This window comes from Mus caroli, unplaced genomic scaffold (genome assembly GCF_978045245.1).
Source record: "Mus caroli unplaced genomic scaffold, Mus_caroli_1 scaffold_13, whole genome shotgun sequence".
Taxonomy (NCBI): domain Eukaryota; kingdom Metazoa; phylum Chordata; class Mammalia; order Rodentia; family Muridae; genus Mus; species Mus caroli.
In genome coordinates, this window is record NW_028227268.1 from 578,093 (window position 1) to 591,913 (window position 13,821).

General features: G+C 46.3%; 1 protein-coding gene across 2 annotated transcripts; it reads right to left on the reverse strand.

The window, feature by feature from the left end:
- Window positions 1-3,036: 3,036 nt before the first annotated feature.
- On the reverse strand, window positions 3,037-13,326 carry Fn3krp (fructosamine 3 kinase related protein). Of its 2 annotated transcripts, none has more exons than XM_021176849.3 (6): window positions 13,134-13,326; window positions 9,606-9,757; window positions 9,001-9,092; window positions 7,945-8,027; window positions 5,162-5,284; window positions 3,037-4,907 (listed from the first exon to the last, which is right to left on the reverse strand). In XM_021176849.3, the coding sequence occupies exons 1-6, from the start codon at window positions 13,272-13,274 to the stop codon at window positions 4,569-4,571; spliced, it is 930 nt and encodes a 309-aa protein (XP_021032508.1). In that variant the 5' UTR covers window positions 13,275-13,326; the 3' UTR covers window positions 3,037-4,568. The 2 variants fall into 2 exon arrangements, with proteins under 2 accessions (XP_021032508.1, XP_085685465.1); XM_085829339.1 differs by lacking the exon at window positions 13,134-13,326 and adding an exon at window positions 11,287-11,560.
- Window positions 13,327-13,821: the final 495 nt, after the last annotated feature.

Below are 13,821 nucleotides of genomic sequence, written 5' to 3' on the forward strand. Positions count from 1 at the left end.
TGTGATAGCAGCAGCCTACTCCACCCAGGGTAGGTGGAACTCTGGATCTCAGACAGCCATGATAGGAAAGAAGCAGACATATATGCTCATGGGTACATGGGCGCACACACACACATATATAAAAACACATCCACAGGCTAGTATGAGTCAGCCTGTGCTAACCCTTCAGTGTTTTAGGAGAGGTTGCCTTAGATGGCAGCTCCCACCATGAGCTGCTGGTCCCTCTCTTGTACTGCAATGTCCCCAGCTGACTATAAAGGGACTAGGAAGATTAGTGGGTGCATAGATCCATTGCTGAGCTTTGAGTATGTGCCAGGGCACAAGTGAATGTCAGCTACATTCACAAATATCCTGAGAGGATGCTATAATTAGCTCCTGCCTTCTCTATGACGAAACTAAAGTATAGAGGAGTTAACTTGCCTGGGTCCCAGGGCTGAGACATAGCTCATAACATATGAAACCAAGTCTGGTTTTGGGCTCCATCCTATGAATCCTAGTCTCAGGCCCTAGCGGGACAAGACTCTTCCCAGCATGTGTCAAGAAGACCTGGCTGCACTGTGCTGCTCAATGTTTTTCTCGTGGCCTGCCAGCTGACAGTTCTACAGCTGTTCCTTTATCGGCCAGCCTCACACTAAGATGACGACCAAAGCACATGAAGAGATAACATTTGCATGGGTTTGCGGCAGGCATAGCCCTCACTGAGGAGCCTATCTGAGGAGCTCTGTCATACCTCAGAGGGGCAAACCCTGTCAGTGCTGGCCATCCCCATGGTCCTTGTGACCTGTCATGGGCTCAGACTGAGACTGGGTTCCCTAGAGGCTCTTGAATAACTCCTGTATCTGACAGCTATGTGGGATGATTGGAACCTGGGCTCAGTGGACACTATCAAGCAAGGAACATTGACTGATATGGCCTCCTAATGTGGCTTGATCATTCCTAATCATGGTAGCCAGAGTGGCAGACTGCAGAGCCAGGGTTCCACCCCAACGACCTTTTCTAACCTGATTCTAAAGCCAAATGCAGTGTCCGTGACTTCCCTCTGTGCGGGGTCTTACACAACTCCAGGGACTGACCTAATTAGGGTAGTGAGGGAATGAAGAAAAAAACAGACACGTGAACACACAGAAAAGCTGGGAAGGGTGTCTGATGGAGAAGTTTCAAGATTCCAGAACATCAGTGTGTTTATTATTTACAGCTGAACGAGTAGGCAGGGTTGTGGTATGGAGCTAAATCAAGAGGGCGGGCTCAACTGATTTCAGTAGGAGCAGTCCCTGCGGGGATCAGTCTTCAGGCAGTAATATCTGTGAGCAAAGGGCTACGGTGGCCATTTTCTGCAGGCAGCATTGACTTCCCACTCAGATCAGAGGAAAGCTTTGTTATCTCTCTGCGTCCTGGATTTGGAGTCGATCTCGCAGGCCCATGTCAAACACAAACACACTCTGGCCTTCTCTGCTCCTCTCACTACTGGTTATGATTCTTCAAGGCCATGCTAAGTAAACAGACTTGACAGCATGGAAATGTCACTGCAAAGAACGGGCAGGACAGCCATCTATACGAAATGTGACTGGTGTCTCCATTTGGGGCCCCTCCTACCACTGTACCTGGACAGGAAGCATTAGCAGTCCATTCAGAAACTTCTTTGTAAGTGCCTGGCAAACTGACTATGGATGGAATCTCAGGTTGGTCAGACCATTCTCATTCAGACTAAGAAGGCTCCATTGCTTGCCAACTTAAGTGTTGGGAGGTTTGAGGCATGTGGGTTCTTTGTAGGTTCTGCCTTCTCTCTGGTGGGTTCTTACCTATTGTGTGTAACTGGTGTGTAAAAAGTCCCGGGGATGTATTTCAGGGGAATGTGTCACCCGTTTCTGGACAGACTGCTGGGTCATCTCAAAAGGAAAGCCTGCCCTTGGACTTTCCTTCGCACAGGTCATGGCAGATTATAAATACAGAGAAGCTCACAGAAAGAACCTGTGAGAACAGGACACCGGTGGATAGGGAGGGCTATAAAGAGGTTGACAATTCAGAGGCAAGATGGTTGGGATACTCTCTTAAAATAGTATTGGGGTCCATTTTATGGCTGTGAATGGCAATATTGTAAACAAAAACAGAAATCAAACTGGAGAGGAGGTAAAGACAGGGCTGAGGAGGACCAGGAATCCAAGGGCCACAGGAGATCCCACGCTGGTTTGAATGAAAACGCTTCCCTTAGCTCAGATGTTTGAATATTTGGTCACCAATTGGTAGTGCTTTTTGGGTAGGTTTAGGAGATATGGCCTTGCTGGAAGAAGTAAGTCCTGGGGTGGGCTCTGAGGTAGGAAAGCTACAGGCCATTCCAGGTTCACTCTCTGTGCCTTGTGCTTACAGTTTGACATGTGCGCTCTCAGCTTCCAGCTGGAGCAAGTCTGTCACCCGCTGCCATGTAGTTCCTTCCATATGGACCCTGACTCTCTAACTGTAAGCCTAAATCAAGTCTTTTTTTTTTTCTATAAATTGCCTTGGACAAGATGTTTTATCACACCAATAGGAAAGTAACTAATACAATCCCCTTTGTGTGTGTGTGTGTGTGTGTGTGTGTGAAAGAGAGAGAATACTTCTACCTAATAATTATCACTATATAGCATTACAATGTGTATAAGTTTTGAATGCAATTAGCCCCCATAGGCCCATACAGAGTGGCACTATTACATGTGACCTTGTTGGAGGAGTGTGTCACTCTGGAGGCAGACTTTGAGGTCTTAAGCAGCACCCAGTGGGACAGTCTCCTTCTGCTGCCTTTGGACCAAGATGTAGAACTCATGGCTCCTCCAGCACCATGACTGCCTGCATGCTGCCATGCTTCCTGCCATGATGATAATGGACTGAACCTCTAAGGCTGTTAAGCCAGCCCCAGTTAAATGTTCTCCTACAAGAGCTGCTGTGGTCATGTCTCTTGACAGCAACGAAACCCTAAGTAAGACACGATGTTTTCTGGCAAACTGCTAAAATAAATGTTCAGTACATAAATGTGGAAATATACCAGTCTTAGGCATCACTGAAACAATTGCAGTTTTATTCTAGTTTTTAGGCAAAAAGATTTATCAACAACAATGTCATTCATGAAATTTCCCACTTCTTCAATGTTGAAAGAGAAAAGATATTAATGTAATGCTCATATGTTTCAAAGGAATGACAACTTTAGAAAATAACACAAAACCAGATGGTGGTGGTGCACACCTTTAATCCCAGCACTCAGGAGGCAGAGGCAGGTGGATATCCAAGTTTGAGGCCAGCCTGGTCTACAGATTGAGTTCCAGGACAGCCAGGGCTACACAGAGAAACCCTGTCTTATAAAAAAAAAAAAAAAGAAAAAAAAGAAAGAAAGAAAAGAAAACAAAAACAAAATTAGGAAGGAAGGAAGGAAGGAAGGAAGGAAGGGAAAGAGAGAGAGAGAGAGAGAGAGAGAGAGAGAGAGAGAGAGAGAGAAAGAAAGAAAGAAAGAAAGAAAGAAAGAAAGAGAAAGAAAGAAAGAAAGAAAGAAAGAAAGAAAGAAAGAAAGAAAGAGAGAGAGAGAGAGAGAGAGAGAGAGAAGGAAGGAAGCACAAACTTGTATAACGGAGTATTTCCAGGCTCCTAAATCGAGACCAAGTTACCCTTAAGGTTGGTAGCTTGGTTGGTCCGCAAACCAACCTCCAGACTTCTCAGCTTATAGCAGGGTCCAGAAGTACTACATAAGCAAATGGAACGTTATTGATTTTTAGAATTGGTCATTATTCAAATCTTCTTACAAGATGAGTCCATGTCCAGAAGTCTAACCATCATAAAACATCACTGTGAATCACTCAGAAATGCTGACAATACGCAAGGAAGGAATGGGAAGTGGGCACATTGGCCATTTCCCTCCATGGTCAACACTAACAGTCACTCACAGTTCTCTACCTTGGCAGTGGAGTGTGGCTCACTATACCTAAACTTCAGTAAGTCTGTTCTATCGCCAGTGAGGCCTAATTTAGCCAGGCAGTCTTACTATGCACACAACAGAATTTCATAACCTTTCCTCTGTGAGAACCCATACTTCACAGAGTTTACAGCCCACAGAATCAACTGGCCAGTACTTGGGGGCTTGCAGTGATCAGGAGCCTGTAGGAGTCTGAGCAAGTTCTCTGCATATGTTATGGCTGAGCTGGATGTGATGTTATGTGCCTGGTCTTATTGTAGCTTGTTACACTGTGCTTGGTTGATGTCCCTGGGGGGCGTGGCAGAGGAGATTCTGAGGAGAGAGGGAGGGGAAACTGCAGTCAGGATGTAATATATGAGAGAATAGGAAAAAAAGGGGAAAAAAAAAGAGAAAGAAACAAGGGATCTTAAGCAAGTCCTGCCATGGAATAAATAGGAAGGATTCATGAGGAGAGCGACTATGAAGAATCATAAGCTCCTTGACCAAATCGTTGGAGTCAGGTCACCTGACCCCACGCACTTCCCTCCGTTCACAGTGATGCTTATGATGCTAAGTCTTGACCTAGATGGAGAGTCATCTTATTAGGAGACCCAACACACCCACAAGAGACTCTTCCCTCTGGTGGGAAGCCTGTTCATTTGCTGAGATTCCTCATTATGTTTAGAGAGGATCCCCTGTACCCAGATCCAAAATGATTCCAGTGGTTCAGATAGTGAAAGAGCTGATACAACTGCAAGCGCTTCTCAAATCCTGGGGTTTTAGGGATTTTGCTGTGGTATGCAGAGTAAAAGGAGCTACTGAAGCCGCCAAACATGCCTGCTATTGCCAGCTCATATTCTGAGTGTCCATAGAAGGATGCTGGGTCAAAAATGATGGGCCCAGAGGAATCTTCTGCTACATTCCCTCCCCAGAGGTCTCCATGGAGTAAGGCGGGCACAATTTCCAGATCACGGAACAGGTCAGGAATCTTCAACTGCAGGGAAGAAGATGGAGCCTTAAACAAAGTGGCCAACCATACGGAGGCGTAAGCACTTTCCTAAGTGCCACTGCACATATCTGAGCAGGCACTTGAGAATGCCTGACTTGGAGAAGATGGAGATGCTGACAAGCACTGCACTTCCTATCAGAAGTAGGCTCAGATGCCATCCCAGCCTTGGTGCCTCCTGACTATCAGGGCTCAGAGGGGCATGCTGTTGGTGCTGGGCATGTAGCAAGGGCCCTGCTCACCTGCAGAGCAGACCACAGCTCAAGAGCTTCCCGGTCCCCAGACTTCTTCTCCACCATGTCCATCTGGGGCTGAATGCGCTGCCTGGCATAGAATTCGACCCAATCCTTCTGCCAGTCATTTACCTGCACAAGTGACAGTCAAGGAGAAAGCAGACTTTATCAGAAAACATCAGAACTGAAGGAGGCTTAAGTGCCCAGAAGTCCCAAAGTAGAATAGGCTGCAGGAAGCATGAAGAGGGGCAGCAACCACAAGAGGTTAAAGAGATGAGGGATGACCAGGCAACATGAGGCCAGGTCCTGTGTCCCAGGAGGAATGTTAAGCAGGGTGTGCCAGGTGACCACCTGCAGCCTTCCAAGACTTAAGATCAAGCAAAACAATTTAATTAGAACAACTGTGGAATAAAGGCCAGAGCTGGCTGACCCTCTGGATCTCATGGCTTGTTTCCAGTCATCTTCCAGCAGCTATCTGGCCACATTTTACCTTGTCCTGGGAGTGAGGAGAAAAGTCACGTGGAGCCTCTTTCAAAAGAACTCCCAAAAAAGGATGTCCAGGCCACGGGTGCTTCCCACCCAGGAGGGAAGGAAGGTAGGCATGTGAGAGTAAATCAGCTCAGAGCAGGAGGACAAAACACCATACACATAAGCACACATGTGCATGTGCATACATCTGCATGTGAACACATGCGTCATGAGTTACAGGCAAGAGAGGAAGGGCCAATGCCAGCTGACGCACACCCTAAACACATGGGACCTGAAAACCCCATACGAGGCAGGTTTGCATATAACCTCCTACACATTCCTAAGTCTATGGCCCCTGTGCCCACCATAAAACATCTAGGAGTTTCTAGATTCTGTATTACTCGTCTTGGCAAAGAGCTTTCCTATCTGTTATTATGATAAAAACCAACCCAGGGTTTTTGTGTTTTTTTAATCTTACAGTTCCAGGTTATAGTCCATTATTTCAGGAAGGACAACGTAGGCAGTTACTAACAACAGCTACTCACATTCAGAGTTAAGGAACAGCACTGCCCAAATCTAGGGTGGGTCTTCATGCATCAATTAACCCAAGTAAGAAAATCTTTCACAGGAAATCTCAGGTATGCCCAGTGGCCAACCCAATTCAGGTAATTCCCCACTATGACTTTCTTCCCAGGTGAGTCTAGGCAGATATTTTTGTTTGTTTGTTTTGTTTTTTAAGACAGGGTTTCTCTGTGTAGCCCTGCCTGTTCTGGAACTCACTCTGTAGACCAGGCTGGCCTCAAACTCACAGAGATCCGCCTGCCTCTGCCTCCTGAGTGCTGGGACTCAAGGCATGTGCCACCAAATCAGCTTCCCAGGTGATTCTAGATTGTATCAAGGTGACGATTAAAACTAGCCATCACAACTGTCATCATATCTACTTTATATCTGCTGGTGTTTTAGTCAGGGTTTCTATTCCTGCACAAACATCATGACCAAGAAGCAAATTGGGGAGGAAAGGGTTTATTCGGCTTACACTTCCATGCTGCTGTTCATCACCAAAGGAAGTCAGGACTGGAACTCAAGACAGGTCAGGGAGCAGGAGCTGATACAGAGGCCATGGAGGGATGTTCTTTACTGGCTTGCTTCCCCTGGCTTGCTCAGCCTACTCTCTTATAGAACCCAAGACTACCAGCCCAGGGATGGTCCCACCCACAGGGGCCTTTCCCCCTTGATCACTAATTGAGAAAATGCCTTACAGTTGGATCTCATGGAGGCATTTCCTCAACTGAAGCTCCTTTCTCTGTGATAACTCAGCTGTGTCAAGTTGACACAAAAATAGCCAGTACAGCTGGGCATCAGGCGATGCTCTCTACACAGAAACTCCCAAGGGAACAGACTTAAAACCATAAACATGAAAGGTATAATTCCTTGTCATTGTGCTTCCTTTGAGAGTTTAATAGTTTAGTATTCAAGTTCTTAGATAAAACAATGTACTTTACATAGAGCCCGCACACTCCTGCCATATCTAAATGATGAGATACTCAGCGGTTAAGAGGGCTTGCTGCTCTTGTGGAGGACCCAGCACCCATGGCAGGCAGCTCACAGTCACCTCTAACGACAGCTCCAGAGGATCTAATTCCTTCCTCTGGCCTCGCAGGCACCACACATACGCATACGTGTGTGTATGTGTGTGTGTACAAATTAAAATAAATCTTTAGAAATAAGTTGGGCATGGTGGCACACACTTTTAATACCAGGAATTGAAAGGCAGAAACAGGCAGATCCCTGAGTTTGAGGCCATCTGGTCTACATACTGAGTTCCACACCTGCCAAGGTTACAAAGTGAGACCCTGTTTCAAAATTAAATACATAAATAAAATAAATAAATAATAAAAATAAACAAAATAAAAGCTACAAATTTTCACCATATCACGTGGCTTCAGGCCCATCAATATTTCCTGTTTTTTTTCAGTGTGTCTAGGACACACGGTACCAACCATACCCATGGTGCTCACTGCACTGCAAATGTGCAGTCTTAGGATGACCACAACTGCTTTGGCATCAGCATAGGCCCCAGCATTACCCCAGATTTTAACCCCTCCTTGAAGACCAGCATCCTAACTTGCTGTTTCTTCTGTCTGATTTTTCATCTTAATCTAACATTAAGTTGATTTACTTCATGTCAACTTCTTAAAAATTATCAGGGAAAAAAAGAGTATAAAGACTTACAAAATCTTACAGAAAAGGAGTAGGGTAGTTTCCCCACTGTGTCTCAACAGCCAGTCTGACTGTGATGTGGAAGTGAGCTCGGTGCCACTCACCTGGGGGAGGTATCCGCAGCATGTCACTACATCAAACCCAAACTGGTCCACATACTGCCGCTCTGCCTGTTCACCTCCTTTCCCTTCCACGAAAAAGGAAACAAAGAAAAGTGACTAGCTTCTCCCCTTGTTCTAGGAAACCCTCGGGTCCGCTCTTGCAGCTCAGGGTTGTTGTTTTGCAATCAATATGCCCTTACCCCCTAATGCTTGCACCCATAAATAAACAAGACACCCCCCCAGGTCACCCAGAACAGTGCCTGCTTTAGCAGACTCAATAACCAAGACACTAGCTATTCTAGAAGCAGGACCAAGTTGCAGAGGATGCACTGGGATGGAGGGACTCATAACAATGTCACAAATAAGCTTGTTATGCTTTGAAATGGCCCCAAATTCATGTATCTCCCCCAAATTAAGAAAATCCCAACCACAGGAATTCCATGCAACCTGGAAGCAATAGGGCTTAAAGCACTTTGACAGAGCCTATGAGCTAATCCTCATAGGACAAGATAAGCTGATGGTATGGCCAGCATATTATCACAGGATGGACAGGCTACTAGGACCTTTCAGCAGAACTATATACAGGAAATTCTGGGTTACCAGCTTTCTGACTATCAGCTATTCTGCCTAACAGAGTCAGCACATGAGGTTCATAGGGATTATCAACTGTCAGCCTGCTAACACCACACTGTGCTCTAGATGGCTGGCATTAGGGCTGGCATTCTGAGCCTCGAGAATGCTGTGCACATGGGAGAGGAGGCAGCGTGTTTAAAAGTCACTTTGTACTGAAAGCCAAAACAATTGTGATTAGACTCCCTTCTGGAGAGTAACACATAAAATAATCACATCACGTGGCTTCAGGCCCATCAATATTTCCTGTTTTTTCAGTGTGTCTAGGATGCACTGTACCAATCATACCCATGGTGCTCACTGCACTGCAAATGTGCAGCCTTGGGATGACCACAACTGCTTTGGCATCAGCATGAGCAACAAACAGCATTACCCCATCCCTGAACCCTCTTCCAGACAGGGGCCCTTAGGGCTCACACAGCCCCTTACCCACAGTGCCAGCCTCCTTCAGCAGCCTCTCTCCAAGCCTCTTGTTCTCAAGGTGTAGATCTGCAAGCTGGGTCCCAAGCTTGGTGGCATGACTAAAATCAAACACAGGAACTGAACGGATGACACACAGATAGCAGACCCATCTGTAAGGTCTCAAGACACATAAGTCAAACATGGAGCATGAAGTTCATTCTACTGACATAAGAGGGGGAACTGGGGGTGGTGGCACACAACAGGAATCCTAGGGAGGAGGAGGGGGAGAGGAGGAGGAAGAGGAAGAGGAGGAGGAGGAGGAAGAGGGAGGATTCAATTTGTTTTTGAAACAGAGGTTCCCACCATTTGACCACCTTGCCTAGTCTTTTAGACTTTGCAGCTGAGTCTTTTTGTGATCATCCCACTCTGAGAGCACCCTCTCTCTGGCTTTTATCTGGCAGAGAGTGCATGCCATTCATAATACAGAGTCATCATACGTGCAGTCATGGACACTTTACATCACACCTCAAAATCTTGCCCCACCCCAATACAAGATTCCAAAATAAAAGACCCATGTGGAGGAAGAAATAAAGCCTTTGCTTTTAAGCAGAAGGGATGGAGTCAGCACAGACCTGCTCAGATACCGCATGTCCAAATGCTCCATCACAAGCATGCTCCCACCTCCTGGGGCATCGACAACCTTGATGGGCTTGGGTACCTTGACTGTGCCCGTCTTCAGAATGGCAGTTAAGCTTGCCATCTCGCCCTCAAACATTCTTCTAGCCTGTCAGTAAAACAATGGAGAAGGAGACCAAGGTCACCAGAGAGAGACCATGCAGACATGATTACTTCTGGCCTTATCATTTCAAACCACATTTATGCTAGCCAGAGAACTCAACAGAAATGGACAGGTCTTTCAGGGTACTCGACTGAGGAACAGGCCATAAATGCTGAAGTCGCATGGGCACAAGCAAGCTTGTACTTTGCAGTGTGGGACTGCATTTGTTTGTTTGTTTGCTTGCTTGCTTGCTTTTTGTTTTTTGAGACAGGGTCTCTACATAAATTTGGCAGTCTTGAAACTGCTATGAAGATCAGACTGGCCTAGAATACATAGAACTCTGTCTGTCTGCCTCTGCCTCCCATGTGCACCAATCAATCACTCTTGAAGCATCACCATCATGAGACTGAGTCCAGATACCACTGAGTGGTGATGGCGCACACCTTTAGTCCCACGCACTTGGCAGGCAGAGGCAGGCAATTCTCTGAGTTTGAGGTCAGCCTGGTCTACAAGAGTAAATTCCAGACCAGCCTGGGCTACACAGAGAAACCCTGCCTTGAGACATACCTAAAAAAGAGACCAGCCATTACTTGCCCCAGAGACGCCTATCTCTACCCTGGCTTCCACCATCACTGAGCTGCTCTGCCTGCTTGGTCATACTTTTTGTGTCCCTAGCTTTTGTTGTTTTGTTTTGTTTTATTGTTGTTTTTAATGTAACAGGGTCTTGCTATGTAGTCCATGCTGGCCTCAAACTCACAATCCTCCTGCCTCAGCCTTCTGAGTGCTGTGTGACCATTTTACACGCAGTCACATGGGCTCTCGAGTCTGGTGTATTTGTTATGCCTTCATCGTATATACTATTTCACAAGGTGAACATACCAAAATGTAATCACCCTTCCTACTGAACAGCTCTGCCAGGGCAATTCTAGGTATACTCCTAGTTGCTACCGCTGTGACCTCAGGCAAGTTACTTAAGCTTTCTTTGCTTCAGTTTGCTCGCCTATAGAATGGGAGAACCTACATTTCTGAGGTAGCAGCTAACACACAGCCCATTCTAAGCATGCTACAAATGTTGCAACTACTCACTAAGAGAACCAAAGTTTCTGAGAAGGAAGATAGGAACTGTGTCCTGACAGAACTTTCACAGCAATCTCTTTAGAATAGGAAGGAGAAGCTGGACTTTTGCCCAAGGTGCTGGTGAAAGAGACTACATTAATGGCAGCACGGGGAAAAAAAATGTTTTAAAAGGAACTGTGCAGCCATCAAGAAGAACTGCTCCTTCACAGTAGTAGTTTACTGTTTATGCGGTTGGAAGATTCCAGCTAAGAAAGTAGCTACTCATAAATAGACCTATGGGAAAATTAAGCTTCAGTTGGACCATTGTGAGAAAAAAATCTGAAAACAACTTAAAAAATGAGATAAAATCAATTACTTAAGTTTAAAAGGTCTAATAAGAAAAGTCAACCAGGTAGATTCCAGCGAGGCATAAGAAAGCACATAAAAGAGAAGTCGGGTAGTCTTAGAGTCTCTCTTACCTCAGAGAAAGTAGAGCAAGGAAGAGTCGTGTTTCTAACACAAAGTTATAATTACAATTGGCAGATGTTCATCTGATGGACAGTATTCCAGCACAATTCGTGCTATGTATCCCAGAGCAAGCAAGAAAAAGGCCAAATGGAAAAGGAAGACTGAAAAATTGAAAATAGATTTTGAATGGGAGATAACCCAGCAGTGGGGCTGGATATGATTTAGTGGTTAAAAGTGCATACTGCTCTTGCAGAGGTTCTGAGTTCAATTCCTACCCCCCACATCAGGTAGGTCATAACCACCTGTGATTCCTACTTCAGGAGGCTTTGATGTCTCTGGTCTCCACGGGCACCACACACACATCCTACACCACATATACACACATGCGTATTGTCTTTAAAACTGAATAAATAAATAAATATTTTAAAAAAGAACTCAGCAGTTCATGCTGGCTAACATATGGAATCCTACCACTTGAGAGGCTGAGAATTCTATATTAAGTTCCAGACTAGCCTGGGCTACATACAGATGTAAACTGCCTCAAAACAAACAAACCCCACTTCCTGCAAGAGAGAATGTAAACTCGAAGGAAGTAGGCACATCTCTGTCAGTTCAAGGCCATTCTGGGCTACGTAGTGAGATCCTGTTTCAAGAAATTAAACAATAACCAAAAAAAAAAAAAATATATATATATATATATATATATATATATATATATATGAAAAAGAGAGAAAAGAGCCTGAACTCAACTCCAAACAACGGAAAACACACACAAACAAACACCACTAGTTTGAGGATGCAGCTCAGGAGTATGAATCGTACTTGCTTAGCATGTGCATGGCTCTGGGTTCAACCTGTCATCACAAAGAAAAAACAAATCAAGGTGGAAATACTGAGGACTGTAGAGAAAGGCTACTATATAAAAACAAGCAAAACCAGAACAGAGAGGCCCAGCTGTAGAACATGCAGGAGACCACGAAGACTGTGGCTGAGGGCAAACTGATGGCTGAAGACAAGGGTTGAGGCAAGTCCTGAGAAAATAAGGGTTTTCCAAAGGTTAACACACATGGGAGAGGCAAGATTCCTTTCTTGAGAGAAAAATGACCACAAATGCAAAAAGCTAGGCTCGTGGCTAAAACCTGCAATCCCAGCACTCAAGAGACAGAAACAAAAGGGTTGAATTTGGAAGTCAGCCTTAGTGACAGAAACCAACTCTAACTTGAAGGGTGTGTGAGGTGTAGGGCTTAACAAGAAGATAAACACCTTCACTTTCGTCTTTAAAAAAAAACTTTGCCAAGTTCTACAGAAGCCATCCACGTCCCTTCCAAACAAAACCTGGAGTGAAACAGCTTAAAATGACAAAGGGACAGCAGCAACCAGGAACACAACTGAAGCCTTGGGGCTCTCACCCTATCTTCCATTGGGCGCTTCAGAAAAAGTTCACACTCAAACAGAACGTGGTGGGGTGAGTGCGTTATTTTGATCCTTTAAGATCTTTGATCTGAGTTTTGAAATAAGCTCCAGATAAACACGAGTACTCTGGCGTTTCTCAAAACTAACCAGTCAAACGTGAAGGCTTTCTCAAAGAAGTGGGCATCGCAATCACTGAATACCACGCGCTGCACCTGCATAGCCACCGTTGCCTTAGTGGGCACAGCGGGCAAGGGCAGGGAAGCGGGAGGCCAAAGGGAAAACGCCGGGCTGTGGACGGCGGGCAGAGACTGTCGCTGAAGACTGAGTCTCTAGCGCTACCCAACCCGGGCCAGCTCAGGATCTCACACACCCCGGACCCAAACCAGCGCCCCATTTTAGCCTCGGGTCAACGAGCCCGACCCTCACCCAGAGCCGGTGGCCCTACCTCTGCCTTGGAGTTCACTTTCACAAACACTCGTCCTTTGTCCGTGTCATAACTCTGGCCCTGGCTAATGCACCCGCCTCCCGAGTGACCCGTAGCTTTGACTGAGCTGCAGCCCAGCTCCCGCTTAAGCAGGGTCTCCATGAGAGCAGCTCCCCAGCAGTCCCAGTTCAGGCCTGGAGCAAAAGCGGGTACAGGGGCGGGGCGGGGTAGACACAGGCCAGTGACGGGATTGGGTGACAAGAAGGAAGGGGCGGGGAAACCTGTGGAGGGGCGTGGCCTGACTGGTTAGGATTGGTTGAGAGGCAGAGCGACTGCTGCCAAGTTTTCTCTGGCTGCTGGAGCGCAGGAGCCGGTTGGTGAGTGGGTGGGACGCCCAGCCTCGCCGCTCTGGTGTGCTGAACTCTCTCGATTCAAACCGGTTCAAAACAATTCCCAGACAGCTGTGTAGATGGACGGAGGTTGCTCCCTCCGCTCCGGGTTCTGTCTGAAACCGTCAGCGAGGTGAAGCTGAGCCCTTAGGGGATGTGCTGGCCGAGGGACCATTTCCCTGGCCAGGAGGCCTGCCCTCTTGTGGGAGGTATGGAGGTCCTTGTGCCTACAAGTAAGCACTAGTGGAACCAGGAATGTAACGCAGAGTTGTTCCTTCGAAGGAAAGGATGCATAGCCTGTGAGCAAATGTGGTTGCTCA